A 22289-nucleotide genomic window follows, 5' to 3' on the forward strand; every position below is an offset into this window, starting at 1 on the left:
GAAGACTAAACCTGACATTACCACTCCACAACACAGACTACCATACCATATAATTACTCTCTATAACGCATAATCCCACTCTACATATTTCCTATAAAATAAATACCACATACTTTCTATCCACAATTTACCACATAATTCCACTACACACAACATACATCCACTCCACTCCGAAAAACATTTTAAAACTTTTACATTTACATTGCCAATAGCTCTAACTCTCGCAAATGCGAAACCTATAACATTGCAAACACTTCTTTAACTAGTAGTCTCGTTTACAGAGTGGGGACAAAAGGGTGCTGGGCCTCCGACCAGCGCTCCGGAATTCCGCTGCGTAGGACTTACAGGAGGTACCAGGAGGGCTTCTTGGCCCCCAAAGTCCCTCAGGAGTAAATTGGACTTCTTTCCCCATCCCGTAGTCTACCAGGAGGCGCGTTTGCAGAGTGGTGGAGAAAGGACGGCATGGCCTCCGAAGACGTTTTAGCAATCCCACTCTGTGGGACTTACTGGAGGTAACAAGAGGGGTAGTTGGCCCCCAAGGACATCCTTGGGGGCCAACTACCCCTCCTATTACCTCCAGTAAGTCCCACACAGCAGGATTGCTAAGTTCTCAGAGCAGGTCACAGCCCCTTTGCCCACCACTCTACAAACGCACTCCCTGGTGCGCTCTTGGATGGGGATTGAAGTCCCCTTTGCTGATAGGGGTCCCTAGGGGCAACTAGCCTACCTCTTACCTCCAGAAAGCCCCTGTGATAAGTTGGCCTGTTATATGCGGTCCACTAGTTATAGTGGGCACCTTGCACCAGTCCAAACAACCCTCATTGATGATAGGTTTAAAGACAACCTTTATTGAAAGCTATCCTGGTGATAGCTCTGGAGAGCAGCCTTCAGGCTAAGTCTTGAAGGAGTGTAAAGCAGCTTGGTTTACCAGATTATAACCTCTTGAATCACTAAATGAAAGAAGAACCACACAAGGTATATATAAAATATATGTATTTATTTCTAAACACTCACTAATAATCTCTTTATGAGATTAGAGTCCAAGATGCACAAAAATTCAGTTCTTAAACAACAGTATATAGCACAATATACAATGGGCCCCAGGGGGGGGGGGGCAAACCATATATTAAGAAAGTGGTATAAGAACCACGACTTGACTAGACAGAGTGCCTACAGCACGTAGAATCGCTGGGACCCCAAGGAACCACCCAAGGTAGTGACACAGGAGACCCACGGGGGATGCGTGCAGTGTGAGAACACAGCCCCGTACTATTCTACGGGAAAGTCGTGGTTGGAATTTTAGAAGTTAAGGACACTTAGGAGAGGACTTTGAGCAAACCCCTTTAGACTTAGGGGGTTCTAGGGCCAACACCCACGGGCGCACTGGAGTACTCGAGTTACCTCACCCAGGGAAGCCGGGTGCATATGTGTCAAATGGTGTCGGGAATCGTCGTTGATTTCAATGGCGATCTGCTGCAAATTGCTGCTGCCGAAAGAAGAAAAGTGTCCGGTGTGATCCAAGCCTGGATCGAAGATCAGAAAAACCTGAAAGCAGAGGGTACAGAGTCTGGGTCACTTGCCAGTGACCAGGGGCACGATAGACGAATGCCCACCGATGTCAGATGTTTCAGGTGCGAAGAGGTGAAGCTTGATTCTGCAGCCACGAGGACCAAGAGGCATCGACAACGACCAGGAGCTGGATTCAAGATTTCCCACGAAGGATGTCGAGTGCTGCGGTGTCGGTACTCTGATTAACCCCAACAAGCCTTGGCAACAGCAACCCACACAGGAAGAGAAAAGATGCTTCAGTGCGGACCAGCAAGGTCCTGGGGACTCCCCAAGGGAAGGAAAGTCAGGGCACGTCTGGAGCAACCAGGTAAGTCCAATTAAAGTTAGAGTGTCCTTCACAGGGACCCACCAGTCGACGGACCAGGGATCGCAAAGGGACCTCGAGAGGAATCACACAATACAAACCCACGAGAGTGTAGGCCAGTAGTCTTCGGTGGAGACACTGCTCTGGGTGTGGACTACAAGTAGCCCAAAGCACAGCCTCAAGGATCGACGAGAAGCATATGCACTTGCAAATGTGCACGGTGTCAAGGGGTTCCAGTTCCACGGTCCCCACGAGGGCTACTGGTCTCGGCTTTGCTGGGAGCTCGGGTCGGCCTCTGGGAAGTCTGAGAACCCACCTCCTGTGTTGCAAATTCTTCGGAGTCCGGCGGTAGCTTCGGAGATGCAAACCGGTCAGATGCATCTTAGGTGCCTGCCTTGCAGGGGAGTAACTCCTTTACTCCAAGGGAGATTCTTCAGTCATCTAGCGCCTTGTAGATCGTCGAAGTGCCAGGATTATGTATCAGAGTTTCGTTCTAGTAAATCTAAAGTCCTGTAGCCAGGTGTTCCCATCTTATACCCAAGGAAGGGGTGGGCCAAACTCTAGGGACCCACCTATGGGAGGTCAGGAAAGAGGGGTGGCTACACCCATTTCCTTTGTCCAGTTTCGCGCCAGAGCAGGTGCTGGTAGCCCCTGCAACCGGTTTGAGCTGGCCTATGCACAGGAACACCAAATGTGCCCCCAGTGCAGATTTTAAAGCACTCTTGGAGTGCACCCACCCAGCCCCAATACACTAAAGACTGTCTGGGAGGTGGTGACACCTCCCTGTGACAGGAAACCTATTGTCCAGGCCTCCCCTGCCGGAGTTTCGTCCAGCAGCAGGAGGGCAGACTTGTGTCTGTGGCTGGCAGCATCCATTTTGTGATGCCAGGGCTCTGCTAGCTGGTACCGGGTATACCGATGCTGTCATGTCTCTCCCTCTAGAAGGGTGGGATCATACTCCATGCAGCCATTCCAAAGTTAGCATTTACTGCGAGGTTATAATGCACTTAGGAGTATATGTTTTGGCTGCATTACAAACAACCTGGAATAAAGGTTCCGAAAGCTGCAGAGTGGCTCTGCTCATGCATGGGCACCCTCTCACACGAAACCCAGCACCCTGCCTTCAGGATTGTTAAGGCCTGCCATAGGGGTGACTGATAGGTTTACATGTGCAGTGATATGGAGAGATAAAGGTAACCTATATCTCAGTAAGGGGTGCATACACCACCTTACCCAGGCTGCAGTAGCAGACCTGTGGTGTCATTTTGCAAGGCGTCTCAGGGGTGGCACAATACATGCTGCAGCCCCTCGTAGGCCTCTGGGGTACCTGTGCCCTGGGTACAGTGTATACTATATACTAGGGACTTATAAGGGTACCCCAGAATCCAATCTGGAGTGTACCTAAAGTACTGATAATCAATTTAGAGAGGAAGCAGCTAGGCTGGGGTCCTGATTAGCAGGGCCCCAGCCAGACTAAAGTAAAAAAGCAGTGAAACATAATCAAAAAGTGGGGGTAACCATAAGAAGCTGATCCTACTCTCCTACAGTGGGACTGGTTTAACGTGGCCAAAGGCCACGCCCCCTTTCTCCACCACTCTGCAAACGCGCCCCTAGCGCGTTCTAAGTTGGGGGATTAATTCCCCTTGAATACTGAAGGTCCCTGGGTGCCAACTAGCCCACCAGGTACCTCCAGTAAGCGCCACAAAGCTGGATTGCAGAGAGGTGGTCTGAGGCCACGCCCCCTTTTTCACCACTCTGCAAACGCGCCTCTTGGCGCACTGCTGCTCGGGGGATGAAGTCCACTTGTGTGCTGAGGTCCTCAGGACCCAAGAGGACCTCATCGCCCCACCACCACGGCCAAATGCACAAGGACAAAAAAGTCATGAGGACCAACCCACGTTTCCCACCAAAAGTCAGATCCCAGTTTCACATAAACCAGATAATCCAAATATCTAGTTTTTCCAGGAGCCAAAGACTCGGGCAGAAAGACACTACATACACTAGCATACTGGCATACGAAAATGTATTCTATGAAGAAAACAAAGCCAGTCAGGAAAGGAAAACAAGTCTTTGTATCATTCTCAGGCAATATCAGTAAGAACTCCATTGCAAGGTGGATTACTCAAGCAATCCAGGTGTGTTACAAGACAGCTGGCATACAAGAAGGCACTAAACCAAGAGCTCATTGGACACGCAAGAAAGGAGCTACAATAGCCTTCCTGGCAAGTGTTCCGTTAGATGGCATATGTATGGCAGCTGCATGGTCGTCAGTACACACGTTCACAAAACACTACTGCATCGATGAGCAGATGAACAGGGAGGCACAAGTGGGACCGAGAGTACTGAAACATTTGTTTACAAGCTCAACCTCATCTCCAACCCAGCCTCCTCAGTAACAAAAAAGTAAAAACGCCGCAAACCAATTTACAACATGCAAATCCAGAAAAGATTCACATTGCAAAATGAAATGGTTACTTACCTGTAGGAGTATTTTTGCAGCTTGAAGAATTTTCTGGATTCAAATACGACCCACCCGCCATTCCAGAAAATAAGGCAAGCAGAAGTTTACAAGGGACTTAGAGAATATACAAACAGTAGGAAGACCATGAAACACTACCTACACAGATGGTTGTGGGGAAAAAAATAATCTGAAGGTGGCGACAATGCGTGGAAGCTTCTAGGTTGGACTAAGCTAATGGTGACGACAGTTGATACCCAACAACCCCCCAAAAAAAACAGAGGAAAGAGAAGAAGGACTAATTACAAGAGGAGAGTTCCGGACCCAACTGCTCGATGGCAGAATAATGCACAGCATGTGAATCCGGAAAATTCTTCAAGCTGCAAAATTAATCCTATAGGTAAGTAACTATGTTGTTTTCTACATAAGACAGCTACGCTTGCCACATTGAAAATAGCTTTTAAGATGTTGTCACTGTTGGGACATGGTAACATTAATTTTCTACATGTCTCACTTTTGAATACCATGCACCCTACCTTGTAGGCTACAAGGCATAAGTAGGGGTGACTTTCTAACAGGTCGCACTTCAGGCCTTACATTGTAGCTGTTAGGCTACGCAGGGTAGGCCTGAAGCCATGATTGTACTGTCACTGTAGTGGACGGCACAATAGGCGCTGCAGTCCTCAATTGCCATTTAACTCCCAGACCCTGGCTGCACTTTATACACCATGTACAAAGAAGTTACAGGCAAGTTAAATGTGCCAATCTGGAATAAGCCAACTCACCATGCTTAAAGGGGGAGCCAGCAAAGCAGATAGGGCAAACGTCAAGGGGGAAATCACTCAAAAATGTCCATTTCCCCCATTAGTGAGCATTGAATCATTTTAATGCAGTTAGCAATGAGCCCTCTTAGTGCAGCCAGCACTGATCCCTGTAAATGTATCAAGCAATAATCCTTGTAGTGCAATGAGCACGGATTCGTCATAATGGACATAGCAGTGTTCTGGCAAAGGACAGATGGCATTTATCCATAGTTCTTCAGTATAAAAACAAAAAAAGAAAAAATAGTGCTCCACTGTGTGATCCTCATTAGTGCTTATCAATGGTAAAATATATCTCCGTGTGTAATGTCATGGAAAACCTATTTAAAGGAGAGAGACGGGTTTCTACATAAGCTTTACTTCCCTGTTAGAGAAATCTATGTTTGATTAATATGAGCTGCAGATTGTACACTGTGCATAGATCGCCATCTGGTGTTGGGCCCGGATGCTTGCACTTTGTTGTTGTCTTAGAAGAGTCTGTTGTAGTCACAAGATAGGTGAATCCTCCCTTGGACGATAGTGCGCATGGGCATCAACATCGACTCCATCCTCAGATTGTTTTTTTCCGCCATCGGGTTCGGAGGTAACTTCTGTGCTCCAGTTCGGCACCATATTCTCCAAACCTTTTCGACGCGCAAACTATCTAAAACTCGACGGTTTTGTTCCCGGTCGTGTGATCTTCGACGTGCACCTCAACTACTCAATTCCAGTCGTCAATGCGGGCCGCTGGGCCTATCAACGCCGTTCGGGCCTACAGCTAATGGAAAGGACTCCATTTAGAAAATGCTCCCAGTGTGGAGCTAAATTCCCACACAGTGACCACCACAAGGTCTGTAACCTGTCTCCCTCGTTTGAGCACGACGAGAACAATTGCCAGGCCTGCGCCTCTTTTAGATCTAAAAAGACCATCCATGATCACCGGACCCGACGATACATCATGGCGCAGCGTGCAGCTCCGGTACTGGTGGACATCTTCGATGAAGGCCCCGATGTCCCGACGGAGGATTCCGGGGACCTGGAAATCGTGTCTAAAGCAGACGACTCCGACTCAGACGACCACATCACTCCTGGTCAATGAGTGAGTACAATTGTTCCTACCCCAACTCCACCCGAAAAAAAGGCGGCCCTGGTCAAGACTTTGCCTGCTTGCCCCACTCGCAACTGAAAACCAGCTTCAGAAGCCCCGGGCCTGGCTCCGAAGATAAGGGACAAGCCTTCCGGTAGCTCGGGACCGAGCAAACCGCATCTCAGTGTCCCGCAGGCGCCTTTGTCACCGAAGACGAGAGTGCAGCCTACTCCCAAAAAGACGTCCGCACCGACCTCTTCCACGGCGAAAGAAAAGACATCGGACCCGAAACCAAAGCATTCGGAACTGAAAAAGATTTCCGCCTCCACAGCCAAGCCGAAGGACCCCAAACCACCTCCCAAGGCCTCGGAGCAGAAATCCAAACCCCGCTTGGACCCGAAAAAATCGGCGCCGAAAGCGGTTACCGAAGAGGAAGAACTTTTTCAACGGGATCGATCCAAAACAAAAAACTCTCCACATAGACCCAAAAACAGGACATGTGGCTGCTGTTCCACACAAAAAGAGGAAGCTGGACACACCAGACACTCCTGCAGTGCCTGTAAAGAGGAAAGACTGTGCCCCTTCACCTATACAACCCTCTTCTCCTGTTCTTCCTCCTAAGCCCACTCCTCCACATTCTCCAGAACTTCCACCACACTCACCACCACCACAGAATGATGATGATTTAGGGGGTGGTGGAGGCAACAATGACCCTTTCACTGACCCTGGTGACGACACAGACGTACCACAGGACGATTGGGACGATTATGATGACCCAATAGATCCCCCAGACCTCCCTGATCCCCAGGCATATACAACAAAGCCATCTCCCCCAGATGAAAATATTGGCTTCGGTCAGCTTGTAAATAGAGCTGCTCTGTACCATGGTGTTCAGATGCATTCGGACCCCGCAGAGGAGGACTTTCTCCTAGACACCTTTGAACAGTCACAAAAGACTGTACAAACCATGCTAATGCTAAAAGGTGCAATTAAACATGCCCCTGACATATTCAAGCAAGAATTCTCAATCCCAGCATTGACAAAAAATATAAACCCGCTCCCGATGATCCCACTTACATCAAGGGTCAACTACCTTTAGACTCACTAGTGGTAACTAATGCTAGGAAACGTGCCAACTCTCAGAAATCCGGTGATGCGCCACCTCAGGATAAAGAGTCTAAATTATTAAATGCCTCCGGCAAGAGAGTTGTTGCCCAAGCAGCTAATCACTAGCAGATAGCCAACACACAAGCATTACTTTCTAGGTACGATAGGGCTCATTATGATTAACTGGAAACCCTATTACAACATTTACCTGACCAATATAAAACCAAGGCAAATGATTTAATCCAGATGGGCAAATTAATAACCAATGCATCAATCAAGTGTGCCCTTGACGCAGCTGACACTGCCTCTAGGTCCATTAACACTAGCGTGTTACTAAGGAGACATGCCTGGTTACGCATCTCAGGCTTCAAACAGGAGGTACAGACAACTATCCTCAATCAGTTGTTCAATCATGAACAACTTTTTGGACCAGCTGTAGACACCACTCTAGAAATAATGAAAAAGGACACCGAGACTGCTAAATCCATGGGGGCATTACAGTCTCCATCCACACGTGGTTCCTTTTGTCGCTCGTTCTATAGAGGAGCATCCAAAAATATCGGAACAGACACCGCCTCTTCTTCCTACAAAAACACCACGCAAACATCCCCCAACAGAGGATATTTTAGAGGCGGATACAGGGGAAATGACAACAAAGGGAGAGGCCGAGGTAACAACAACACTCGCGCCTCTCCCACTAATAAACAGTGACTTCCCTCCACTCCCCCCAGACCATTCCTCCCCAGTCAGAGGGAGACTATCACAGTTCCTACCTGTCTGGAATTCCATCACTACAGACAAGTGGGTAAGACAAATTATCCAGTATGGTTACTGCCTGGAACTTACAGCAACCCCACACCACCCAAACAGCTTCCAATGTCCACAGAACATCTCACACTCTTAAAACAAGAGGTTCTCTCACTGCTTCAAAAGCAGGCAATAGAACTAGTTCCCTTACAGCATCAAGGAACAGGGGTGTCAATACTCTACCTCAGCCCCTCAATCTCTACATACAGTCAGATCATTTTCACATGATCACTCGTCAACAGGTCCTCCCACTACTTCAACAAGGCAACTTCCTTGCCACACTATATCTCAAGGACACCTACTCCCACATTCCCATATACCCTGCTCACAGGAAATATCTAAGATTCATACTGGACGGACAATACTATCAGTTCAAAGTCTTTCCATTCAGGGTGACCACCGCACCCAGGGTGTTCACAAAGTGCCTTGCAGTAGTAGCAGCACACTTGAGAAGACCACAAATCCATGTCTTTCCATACCTCGATGACTGGCTGATAAAAGCCAAGTCATTCAACCAGTGTGTTCATCACACTCATCAAACCATCCAGCTGTTACATGACTTGGGATTCACAATAAACTACACCAAGTCACATCTTCAGCCCTCCCACATACATCAATATCCAGGGGCCACATTGGACACCTCCAAAGCTCTGGCATATCCCGATCTAGCCAGGACAACCAGTATAAAAACACTAATTACCAAATGTCAGCCACAGCATTCCCTCCCAGCAAGGGTATTCATGCAACTCATAGGAATGATGGCCTCTTACATTTTTATCGTACCTCATTCAAGACTTCAGATGCGCCCCTTAAAAGAGTGCCTAGCACGTCAGTGGAACCAGACGCAAGTACAACTTACAGATCTGGTGTTGGTGGACAGCCGCAACATCGCTCTCTGCAGTGATGGAACACACAAAACCTTTCCAAAGGGCGGCCGTTCCTAGAGCCGGTTCCACAGATATTGCTAACAGCAGACTCATCACTCACCGGCTGGGGAGCCCATCTCCTAAACCACACAATTCAAGGCAAATGGACCACTCAACAGAAAGTGTTCCACATCAATCACCTAGAATTACTGGCAATCTTTCTAGCATTAAAATCATTCCAAGTACATCTACATCACAAGACTGTCCTACTCCGGACGGACAACATAACAGCCATGTATTACATACAAAAACAAGGAGGCACTCATTCTTTGCAGCGGTCTCAGCTGGCGCAAAACATTTGGAGATGGGCCATTCCACAAAACATATACCTTCTGGCAGAACATCTTCCAGGAGTTCACAGTCTGATTGCGGATCTGCTAAGTCGACAGACACAGCAGATACACGAATGGGAACTTCATCCCCAAGTTCATCAACCTTTTTTCCTAATGTGGGGTCAACCAGACATAGATCTGTTCGCCACACACGCAAATGCAAAATGCCCAACCTTCGCCGCCAGGTTTCCACACCCGTTGTCCAAAGGCAATGCGATATGGATGAACTGGTCAAGCACTGATTCCCCTAGTAGTACGCAAGCTCAGATAACAGTCTCTCAGGATGATCCTGGTAGCTCCCACATGGGCACGGCAACCGTGGTTCACAACACTACTGGAACTCTCAGTAGTTTCACACCAAAAACTACGTCTCTCCCCAACGTTGCTAACGCAGAACCACGGAGACATAAGACACCCCTATCCAGGTCAACTGAATCTAGCGATCTGTCTCCTGAAGTCCTAGAGTTTGGTTATCTTAACCTTCCACCGGACTGTATGAACATCATTATACAAGCCAGATGCCCCACTACTAGAGCTTGCTATGCAGCAAAATGGAAAAGATTTGTCATCTACTGCAATAACAATAACATCGATCCGCTGGATGCTTCAATCCATGACATCATTTGCTATCTGCTGCACTTACAAAGGTGTAATCTAGCATATTCATCCATAAGATTACACCTAGTGGCACTTGCCGCTTATTTACAAAACAGACAACACTTGTCACTAGAATAATTCCCCCTAGACTGCCACCCTCTCCGGTGTGGAATTTAAACATTGTTCTTACCAGGCTCATAGGTCCCCCATTTGAACCTCTACACAAATGTGAACTGCCGTTCCTCGCATGGAAAGTAGCTTTCCTTGTCGCATTTACCTCTCTCAGGAGAGTAAGTGAGATGCAGGCTTTAACCATACAAGAACCATTCTTACAAATACATCGCAACAAGGTGGTTCTTAGAACAAATCCAAAATTCCTTCCCAAAGTAATCTCTGCTTGTCATTTTAACCAATCAGTTGAGTTACCGGTGTTTTTTCCAAAACCCAGACTCTGTAGCAGAGAGAGCTCTTCATACACTGGATGTCAAAAGAGCCCTACTTTATTACATTGACAGAACTAACCCCTTTAGAAAGACACACCAACTATTTGTAGCCTTCTCCCCACCTCATAAAGGTAACCCCATCTCCAAAGCTGGGATCGCTAGGAGGATAGTAAAATGCATTCAAATATGCTACCAGAAGGCTAAACGCACATTAACAATTCCCCCTAGAACGCACTCAACATGCAAACTAGGGGCTTCCATGGCATTCGTAGGGAACGTTCCCTTAGATGACATCTGTAAAGCAGCAACATGGTCTACACCACACACCTTCATCAAACACTATTGTGTTGATGTGCAGGCTAAGCAACAAGCTTCCGTAGGCCAAGTTGTTCTTAAAACACTTTTTCAAACCACTGCAACAGATACAGGTGACCACTGCTAGGAGAGACACTGCTGTACAGTCTATGCACAGTGTACAATCTGCAGCTCATATGCCTTGAACGGAAAATGCTACTTACCAGTATGCAACTGTTCTTGGCATGTAGAGCTGCAGAGTTGTACACGCCCACCCGCCTCCCCGGAACCTGTATCTGTTCCAGTACTATCTTAATTAGATACCTTCACATGGACATCTCTTTATTTCTTACTGACTCCATCATTTCCCATCATGGCAAAAAACAATCTTGAGGATGGAGTTGATGCCCATGCGCACTGTCGTCCAAGGGAGGAGTCACCTATATCGTGACTACAAAAGACTCTTCCAAGACGGCAACAAAGTGCAAGCATCCGAGCCCAACAACAGATGGCGTTCTATGCACAGTATACAACTCTGCAGCTCTACATGCCATGAACAGATGCATACTGGTAAGTAGCATTTTCCTTCTCTCGGTTGAAGGGGTGGTTTAGGACTCTTGGATGTGCAGAGAAAATCCAGTGTTTATGAAATTAATTACCATATCCACCCTGGAGAAGTGGTGTTACAGGTAATTAATTTTTCCATTAAGTTCATTGTTAGGCTAGCCTGACGGGGGCATCTCTTATTTGATGGCAGTAGTTCCTATGTGTCCTCATTGTGTTAGACTTGAGTGTACAATATCATTCTCCCAGACCGTTCTGATTATAGTTTGTTGATTTTTTCCAGTACTCTGTTAGTCTACAGACTGAGGAGGCCGTACAGGAAGAGTTCCAGCGGCGACGTGGGCAACCAGTATCATTCAGCACTCATGCCCGGCACCAGGAGTCTTGCCTCCACACTGCCAAGAGCAATTTCAGCTTACCTATTCCACTAAGCTCTGCACCGGGATTTTCATCTAACGTTGGTGAGTGTCTTGTGAGGACCTCAAACTGGTCTTTGCCCTTTTTTTTATTTTATTATTGGGTGTAGGGAAATGCCTCTTTGTATATGGTCACCCCCAATTTGTTGGGCTGATGCTGGTTTTTCAACTCTGAAAGTGTACTGAGGCCTGCTATCCTGTGCCCTGATCCTACAGTGTGTGTCGAATTTGCTGTACCCGTTTGGAAATGCCTAAATTACCTGTAAGTCCCTGGTAAATGGTACCCTTGTACATAGGGCATGTGAGTTGCAGGGGTGCCCCAGGGCCTGCAGCGCTGAATAGGCTACCCTGGAGGTCCGCCTAGTAAAACAAGTCCCCTAGACTGCCACTGTAGACTAGTAGAGAAATCATGCACTGCTAGCTGGACTTTGCCACGGAAAACAGTGGCAAAGGCATCACTTCCCCTGGACATGTGTGTAAGTCACCCCTCTGGCAGGCCTACCGTGCCCTAAAGGCAGGGTGCAACATATGATTCAGGCAAAACATGTACTTTGGATTTCCGGACAGTAAAACCAGTGAAACTGTTGTTTTTTCTGTTAAATTACTTGTTCACCCAATTGGCGAGTACACGGTTACAGGCTGACCCCTCAGCTGTGGTAACTCCTGAACGGTGCAAACAAAGTATGCACTCCAAAGTATCAACTCGTTGCATTAAGCCCGACTCGTATCTCAAGTTGAAATTAATGTAAATTGTTGCAGTGTGCAGCTTTAGCTAAGCTTCCACTTTCTTGCCTTTTTAAAAATCCTGTTCCTTCCTTGGCACACATGGATCCTACTCCACCAGACCACTTTCTGCCCTCCTGGAGAGACATGTCAATGACTCTCAGGAAGTAAAACAATGTGGGATTGCAGTCCAGGGAGCTATAACCTCCCACTCTTCTGCGGGACGCCACTTGTGTGTTACCCCCAAAAGGTTGACTTCAAAGGTGAAGCGGCCTTTGAATGGCAGATGTGCAACACGAGGAGGGAGGGCTGTCCCATTGTTGAGGTCGACAGACTGGCATGAAAAGCAGAGAGGGGAAACCAGTTACCAAACCGTTTTGCCCAGGGGCATGTAGCTCTGAAGTAACCACAGCTCAGGCGTGGACTAGGGAGGTCTGAACAACAAGAAAGGGCTCTCAGCATCTTGGGAGTGGGAAGAGTGGTGTGTCGCAGGGATAGCCAGGTGCCAAACTCCACTGTAAGTGGTGACCAGAGGGAACCAGGTAGCCCATTGACTACGAGCTGCATCCTGCCCTGAGGGTACTTTCTAAGCATAAAAGGGGCACCTCTGGCACCCAGACCTCAGATCTCGACTGACTTGGAAGGACTGCCCTGCTACAACGAGGGACCAGCAAACCGCTGCTGGACCAATGAGGACTGCTCCTGCTGCACCAGGTGTCTAGTGAAGAGAGGGGCTGTGCTTGCCTTGTCCTGCTCAAGGAGACGCCGTCTCCAGAGCCCAACCAAGCCAAGAGAATCCCAAGGGCCAGCTGACTGGCCTCCCATTTGCAGCACAGCAACACAACAGCTGAAGAAGTCTGCTGAGGCAAGATGGTAGCCCAGAGTCTTCAAGTTGTTACTGCCACTGCCATGCAGCACTGATGACCAAAGCCCGACGCACAGAGTTGCACCCGAGTTCGTTGAGCCCGGGAGTGCTGTTGGAGAGTTGCTGAGACCTTATGAAAGCGAGTTTCTGGCTCCGGAAGGATTAACCTGTGACCATGACAAGGGGTTACTTGTAGTCCAGTGGTGACTGGTCTTCTGCCAGACCGGAGAGGACTTTGTGGAACGTTGACCTTGCAAACAGGACCCCTCACAATCTTTGTGCACCGAGGATTCCCTGCTGGAAGACCCCCGTCGACCCGGTCGTATCTACAGCATTCTTGGAGCATCTTCACCATCTTTCATCCCTTGCATCAGGACCACTCCATGCGAGTCAGTTGCAATGCGGATAACATGCCTGGAGCTGCTGAAGAACTGCTACTGTTTGGAAGGTAACAGTTCTTGACGGCCTGGCTGGTGCCCCTGACTGGCTTTTCGCCGGAGTTAGTCGCCCCAGATACTTCTAACCAACCGCATTGACACATACGTTTTCCTTCAAAACGTTTCTAACTGTCCGATTCGTTGATTTTGCCAAGGCTTATTCACGGGTGAGTGAAATTGCTTTAATTTATTATTGCTTGTAAAATCTATCTCTGGAACCTTCTTGTTGATCTTTGTCGTTCTAGCATCTAAATTATTATAAATACAGTTTATTTTTATAAATTGGTGTTGGATTTCCAGAGTGTTGTGTCTATTCTATTCAATTGTTTTGCTGTTGTTTAAATGCATAACACTTGTTCCTCTGTGTAAGCCTTGCTGCTCAGTGCCACAGCTACCCAGGGTTGAGCAGAGGGTTTTACAGACGAAACCTGCTGGACCAAAAGGCGTTGGTAAGAGTATTACACATTGAGGTCGCACAACCACTCCATGTAGTACACCCCATTTCCTCACATTGGGTATCTCTAATAGCACAGGTTCCAACTCATGGGTTCTCACAAACATTTCCCCGGGGGCCGCAAAGTATTGTCTGTGGCATGCCTGAGGGCCGCACCAATGCCAACAGTGGGAGGATTGGGGTGATGAAAGGTGAGCGTAGCGGGACACGAAGCCGATTCATGGTGTGTACAACAATCCGAGCCTTCACGTGACTTCTGTCTGCCACCCATGTTCTATTTATATCAAAAAAGAGAGGGGGGGACCAGGAGCTGGTTAAGGTCCAGTGTCCATGCTCCTTATACCTATATCTAAACCAACAAGGGGACACTGTTCCTAGAGCAGGGTGCAAAAAGTCACCCATGCGTCAGGGTGCAAAAAGTCACCCGTGCATAATAGAAAGAAGGGGAAAGGAAAAAGAAGACTTCCTAGGTGAAGAGGGACCACACATGCGATGGAAGACCACTATTTGTCCTCTAATGCCCTCACACACCCTTTTTCAAGAGGTGTCATGCTTCATCATCGGGCGTTTGCTCCTCGTAGGGCCGGCGCTGCAATTCCCTACGGGTCCCCCGAAGGGTCTCTTTGTCGGAGAGCTTTTTGAGGACTGCCGGATGATGCAGGCGGGTGTGGGTCCAATGAGGGTAGAAAGTGCGTGCCAGGTGAAAAAGAGTTAATAAAGGGTAAATATGCAGCGAAAATTTAAGTTGTATACCCTTAGCAGACAAAACTGCTGAATAAAATCTTGCCCTAGAGGCACATTATGCCCGGGGGTCAAGGGTCATCGGTCAACATGTTTCGCGCCTATGTCGCCATAGAGGTCGTTGGCGCTTCTTCAGGACCAGAGTGGTAAAATATGAAGTGCACGTGAAATAAGGTGGATTAAAATACCCTCTAAAACAGTCGGGGCAAGGCAGTAACCTGTATACCCAAGGTGCGGCTACAGCTGCATGATGGAAACAGCTCCTGATCGCTACCTAGGAAAAGAAAAACAAGATAAACCACAGGTATGAGCATCAGTAACAACTTGATGTCTCATCATGTGCCACTGCTGTGTGCACATCAGTTACATACGAAAGATAAAAGAAACAGGCACACGAGACATGCAGATCAATCAATTCATAAGTTCTCAGTGGAGCCCTGGCCCAGAGCGGTGTCAAATAAAGAAACAAACGTAAGCTAGATCTGCTAGTTATCGCAAATATCCTACATACTCCCACTGTGGGCGCTATGCCTAAAAATTCAGGAAGCTAATGGTGTAATAAAAGCGTGTACTAGTTCTGTGGGGAGTGCTTACCTAGCCCCATCAATGAGAAACCTCCACTGGCAGGAGCAATGGACGCCCGCACGTTACCGGGCTGTAAACATAAAGAAAAGGAGTCAAAAAGAATGTGCAGGCACAGCGTACAGTTAGAGCAGCCGCACACAATGTAAAAGTCACTTCACAAGCTACTTACAATGACGCCCGGGTGCTGCCTCCTCTAAACCTACCCCGTCCACGCGTCTGCCAATAATGAGTGACTGATGGCAGAACGCGATGCTCATAAAGCACTGGGGTCAGGAGAGGGGCGTTTACTATTTCCGGGATACCTTCAAAAGTTCAACCATAGTGCGCATGCGCAGAAGCAGGAGCGCAATGAGCATGTGCGTTCCAAGGGAGAACTAGTCCCCAATACCTGCGCATTGGCTAATAAAGTAGAAGTATGCTAGTGAAGCGGACCCTCTGAGTCAACACATGTCGCCACGGTGAGTTAGCCAAGGCGGAGTAAAAAGACAGCCCCAACATCAACATACATGCCTCGTGTGTCTGTAGAAAAGAGGAGAAAAAAGAGAATAACAAAAGTAAGGTCCCTCGGCTGAACCGCCGTGCTTTACTTATATCAAAAAAGAGAGGGGGGGGACCAGGAGCTGGTTAAGGTCCAGTGTCCATGCTCCTTATACCTATATCTAAACCAACAAGGGGACACTGTTCCTAGAGCAGGGTGCAAAAAGTCACCCATGCGTCAGGGTGCAAAAAGTCACCCGTGCATAATAGAAAGAAGGGGAAAGGAAAAAGAAGACTTCCTAGGTGAAGAGGGACCACACATGCGATGGAAGACCACTTATTTGTCCTCTAATGCCCTCACACACCCTTTTTCAAGAGGTGTCATGCTTCATCATCGGGCGTTTGCTCCTCGTAGGGCCGGCGCTGCAATTCCCTACGGGTCCCCCATGTTCTATTCTCATGCATCAAGAATTAAAGTCAAAGCATTAACTTAGAATGTAAAACATGAGAGGGAAAGAGAAACTCATCTGGTGACTGAATTGCAAAATATGAAACCTGAAAATCTGGCATCAGTCCTGGCTTCCCCACTTGATGAAATTGTGTGATCCTGGGCAATTTGTTAATTTCACATTGCTTCTTATTTCTCCATTAACACATAGGGGAGCCCCGTAAACTACATGAGTAAAGGAATAGGATATACACGGTACAAAACCTTCTCGAGTTTTATTTAATAAACTATAATGGGTTCCAATTATATAACATCCAAGGGTACACACAAGGTGCACCTGACAAATGCCTTCCCTGTGGATCACTAATGGCATTCGATTCAGAATGGGGGCGGCATGAAAGTTTCCAAGATCATGTTTGAAAACTATCGCTGCTAATAAATGCCTCTCCGTGCAGTGACAATTTGATTTAGTAAGGTAATACTCTCATGCATGTTAATAAAATACACTTATTTGAAGAGAGTTTAAAACTAAAGGCGTCTTTAAAACCAAAGGTATTCCTAAAGATAGGTTGTCTAGGGCACTTTCTTTTCTTCCTTATGGTTACTTTAGCTAATATGCAAGTAAAATATGCCCTTTTGTTTTGCAGCTTTCTGAATTTTCCTGCTCCGTAAAGTGAACAGCAGCTCAGAGCTGCTGCTCACCAGGGGCCACAAGTAAAGGTCAGGAGGGCCGCGCTTTGAGTCTCCCTGTCCCAAGTCATCCAGTGTTGGTTGTCTGCCTGCGTTGAGCAATGCCGCAATGTCTGCTTAGCTTTGTGTGTCGAGCAGTGCCGCAATGTCTGGTTAGCATTGTGTGTCGAGCAGTGCCTCAATGTCTGGTTAGCATTGTGCGTCGAGCAGTGCCGCAATGTCTGGTTAGCATTGTGCGTCGAGCAGTGCCGCAATGTCTGGTTAGCATTGTGTGTCGAGCAGTGCCGCAATGTCTGGTTAGCATTGTGTGTCGAGCAGTGCCGCAATGTCTGGTTAGCATTGTGTGTCGAGCAGTGCCGCAATGTCTGGTTAGCATTGTGTGTCGAGCAGTGCCGCAATGTCTGGTTAGCATTGTGTGTCGAGCAGTGCCGCAATGTCTGGTTAGCTTTGTGTGTCGTGCAGTGCCGCAATGTCTGGTTAGCTTTGTGTGTCGAGCAGTGCCGCAATGTCTGGTTAGCATTGTGTGTCGAGCAGTGCCATTATGTCTGGTTAGCATTGTGTGTCGAGCAGTGCCGCAATGTCTGGTTAGCTTTGTGTGTCGAGCAGTGCCGCAATGTCTGGTTAGCTTTGTGTGTCGAGCAGTGCCGCAATGTCTGGTTAGCATTGTGTGTCGAGCAGTGCCGCAATGTCTGGTTAGCTTTGTATATCTGCCTGACAGTGCCAGGTTTGTTTGTTTCTGCCTCCATTTACCCACTGTTCACTACATTGTGTCAGGGCTGTGCACAGATTTTCTCGGCTTCTCTTTAATTTCACACCCTTTTGGGCAGAGGATTCAGTATACACTGGTTGAAGGAAGATGCAACACTTATAATTTCCGGAATATGGAAAAGATGTTGATGAAAGAAAGTGGAGCTTTCAGCAATGTAAACAAAAAGAGGCTGCTTCAAGAACATCCATATGATCTGAAATTAAGTTGGGAAAACATCATCTAGAAAATCATCTGATGGCATTGTACCCATGTAGGCCTGCTCCTGTCTCCCACCCTCTTCTAGCAGCTCCTTTTATTGTGCAGAGGGCAGCACTCTGATGTCTGAACCATTGGCACCCCCATGACCTGCCCGAGCTGCAGGTTGCCTGGAAAGACCCCATGATTTGCCTTATTGGGTGGTTATGGCCAGGTTTCTCCAGGATGTTGGAGCAGCATAAGATGGAGGCATCCCTGAGTTTGGAATGCCTCCGCCCCACCCCTTTTTAGTTGAGTAGACGTGTGATAGAGAATGGAACACACAAAGAGGATCCAGCGACATTCGCTTCATGCCCAAGGGCGCAGGATAAAATAAACATTTCCCCCAGGGTCCATCTCCCTTGAAATGGTACAACTTTGGAGTGAATCCACACCCTTCCCTTAGCATACTTTTAGTTCTACTGAGAGCAACGAGATGCTTTACTGTGAACGGAAAGTTGAGATATCCGTAGCTGCTGTGTTCCTTTCTCACTTATTGCTCTGCCACGCAGACACCATTCTTATGAGACGTACGCCTCGGTAAGTACTGTCTTGAGCTGTGGTACTCTGAGAGTGAATACATCCCAAGCTGCTCTGCTCTCACCTATTGCTCTGTCACACAGGCACCATTCCTATGAGATGTACGCCTCGGTAAGTACTGGATGGAGCTATGGTACTCTGAGAGTGAATACATCCCAAGCTGCTCTGCTCTCACTTATTGCTCTGCCACACAGGCACCATTCTTATGAGATGTACGCCTCGGTAAGTACTGTCTTGAGCTATGGTACTCTGAGAGTGAATACATCCCAAGCTGCTCTGCTCTCACTTATTGCTCTGCCACACAGGCACCATTCTTATGAGATGTACGCCTCGGTAAGTACTGGATGGAGCTATGGTACTCTGAGAGTGAATACATCCCAAGCTGCTCTGCTCTCACTTATTGCTCTGCCACACAGGCACCATTCTTATGAGATGTACGCCTCGGTAAGTACTGTCTTGAGCTATGGTACTCTGAGAGTGAATACATCCCAAGCTGCTCTGCTCTCACTTATTGCTCTGCTACACAGGCACCATTCTTATGAGATGTACGCCTCGGTAAGTACTGGATGGAGCTATGGTACTCTGAGAGTGAATGCATCCCAAGCTGCTCTGCTCTCACTTATTGCTCTGCCACACAGGCACCATTCCTATTAGATGTACGCCTCGGTAAGTACTGTCTTGAGCTATGGTACTCTGAGAGTGCATGCATCCCAAGCTGCTCTGCTCTCACTTATTGCTCTGCCACACAGGCACCATTCTTATGAGATGTACGCCTCGGTAAGTACTGTCTTGAGCTATGGTACTCTGAGAGTGAATACATCCCAAGCTGCTCTGGTCTCACTTATTGCTCTGCCACACAGGCACCATTCTTATGAGATGTACGCCTCAGTAAGTACTGGATGGAGCTATGGTACTCTGAGAGTGAATACATCCCAAGCTGCTCTGCTCTCACTTATTGCTCTGCCACACTGGCACCATTCTTATGAGATGTACGCCTCGGTAAGTACTGTCTTGAGCTATGGTACTCTGAGAGTGAATACCTACTTTCCCTGGGCCGTGGTGGTGTCAAGCTGACCTTTTCCCTGGCAAGTGCTCGGCTCCCTGGTTGACCGGTCTCCCGCCGCCGCTCTCACACCTTCAGCGGCCGCGGAGCGGTCCCTGGACTTCAACTCCCAGAGCCCCTAGCGGCAGGAAGTCGCCGCCGACGCCGTCTTTTCGCGCCAGGAGGCGCATAAAAACCGGCTCTGACTCCGGCTGAGCGGGCAGTCTACCTACTTTCCCTGGGCCGTGGTGGTGTCAAGCTGACCTTTTCCCTGGCAAGTGCTCGGCTCCCTGGTTGACCGGTCTCCCGCCGCCGCTCTCACACCTTCAGCGGCCGCGGAGCGGTCCCTGGACTTCAACTCCCAGAGCCCCTAGCGGCAGGAAGTCGCCGCCGACGCCATCTTTTCGCGCCAGGAGGCGCACAAAAACCGGCTCTGACTCCCGCCTCGCGGGACGCGCGCGGGTGTCGCCGGGACAAGGGCGGGACCGTCTGTGGCCCTCCGGGGCCGACGGAGGCCGGGCTGGGCCACTCCCCGCTAACCCTTGCTAAGACTTGCCCTCAGACACTGGCCTGGCGTCACGGGGTCACGATATTGAGTCTTGCAGAGCTTTCAAGACAACAACTCCACCGTCGTCAACATGCCGAAATGGAAAGCTGGAGACAAGGTAGTAGGCACTCTAGACGCTTTCCTAGTACGTGCAGAATCAGTGTTGATACACGAAATTGAGGCCACTGAGATAAGATTATCATTGGATCCTAGGCTGTTGGGAGGGGGGGGCCACTTCTAACACCCCACTTTATGCCCCCAGCCCGTTAAGGTCAACAAATGACTCCCTTGATCAGTCCCTGACTCCTGCTAACAGCGTTGCTCCAACTTTTTCTGTATCTCCCCCCGCCACTACCACCCAGAGCAACCAGAGCAGATCTGTAAGGGCTAAGACAAAGGGAACGAAAGTTTCAGGGAAAATTGTTAAGGACCAACACAAAAAGGCTAAGAAGGGCTGCCACACACCCAAAATTACTAGATCTAAATCAAAAGCCTCTGCCACATCCGTTACTAACGATCCGGCCAACACTCCTGCCCAAGGTGACTCAAATATCTCCTTTAACGAAGTCACAGCTAGCGACCCAGCAGTGGCAAATCCTTTACTAACTACAAGGGATTTTATCTCCATCCTAGAAGAAAAGCTAGCTACCATTTTGGAGCCAATATGCAAACGCCTTGATATGGTAGTCCAAAGGTTAGATAAAATAGAGGAGGCCTGCGCTTGTGCAGCGGAAGCGGCTACGCTTAAATCTCGTAATGAGGCAGTGGCAGGGGCGCCCTCATCCCTGCCACCTGCCAAGGAAAATCGAGACAATCAGACCAGGGCCATTCCTTCTCTAGACCGAATGGGGTGTGTGGGAGATCAAGAGGGGGTAGTCAGGGCAAAAATACCGCCACCTATATCCACCATCGTAGCACCATCGAACAACGGAACTTCGACTCTTATGAAGACTCGAGGACAGGCTACCAATAACAAGACAGGTGACTATCCCAGGTGCCCCTTTCTTCATCTGCCACCCCAAGCAACCCCATATACCATTATCTTGGCAAACGTGCCCATATTACCACACAATTCACAAGAGCACTGGACGTCTCTTAAGAACAAAGCCCTGCACTATTTAAACAAAATGACAAATATAGGCAATAGGCTATACAGGGACTTTAAAATGGTTAGAAGGATAGATTGGGTAGGTCACTCTGAAAAATCTATCGCTGGGGACTGTGTGGTCCTAAGCTTTAGGTCACCGGATCTGGTTTATGATATTCTCGAATCCACTGGATATGTATCAAGCGATTGGTCATCAATCCGGGTATTGCCATTAGGGTATTTCTATAAACAGGACACAGTAAGACACCAAATAAATGATCAAACCTTTGGGAGAGCCACTTCAGGCCCTGAGCAACGATTTGTATCTAAAAATCGCTTTGAAGCACTGTCTTCTCTCGAAGACATAGATTGACAAAGAACAGGTGGCCCAGGAGTTCATATGGAAGGTGTAATTATCACCACCGTAGAGGCGCCAATAAGCAACCAACCTCTACGCCCAAAGCCCGATGCCCAATCTAGGGCAATCCATATATCACAAATAAGCCCCGATAGACACCCTGTTGTGCACCCAAATGCTGCAGGGAATTCGATCAACCTAGCCCCAAGTGATTCCATGGCCATTGCCTCTTGGAATATCGCCGGCCTGGAATCCAAGGTTGACATAGATGACTGGGCAACCCTAGTTAATGAAGTGGATATATGGGCTTTCCAGGAAACATGGGCTGTAGAGAATATATATAATGTTGGATACTTGAACTTCTCAAGACCCGCGAGAAAGGGGCCTAGGGGAAGACCGGTAGGGGGCTTGACGTTTTGGGTTAGACAAACTCTTGGGGTCTCTATTGAAGAAATCCCTATAGACAACCCGGACATCCTGGCTATTAAACTCAAATTCCAGAATGGGCCAACACTATCCTTAGTTAATGTATATGCCAGGGGACAAGCGGGTGGAAAGAGCTCCCAGACCATTACAGTACTGGAATCC

At 48.2% G+C, this 22289-nt stretch overlaps 1 protein-coding gene across 2 annotated transcripts in view; it reads left to right on the top strand.

The window, feature by feature from the left end:
• RGP1 (RGP1 partner of RAB6A GEF complex) overlaps positions 1 to 22289 on the top strand; it is a 163934-nt gene that overhangs the window by 136011 nt on the left and 5634 nt on the right. For both annotated transcript variants that reach the window (XM_085627710.1, XM_085627712.1), the window contains one exon: positions 11572 to 11749. In XM_085627710.1, coding sequence (XP_085483836.1) covers positions 11572 to 11749 — 178 coding nt within the window. The remainder of the gene's footprint in view (positions 1 to 11571; positions 11750 to 22289) is intronic.

Source organism: Triturus cristatus, chromosome 2_1, assembly GCF_964204655.1.
Source record: "Triturus cristatus chromosome 2_1, aTriCri1.1, whole genome shotgun sequence".
NCBI lineage: Eukaryota > Metazoa > Chordata > Amphibia > Caudata > Salamandridae > Triturus > Triturus cristatus.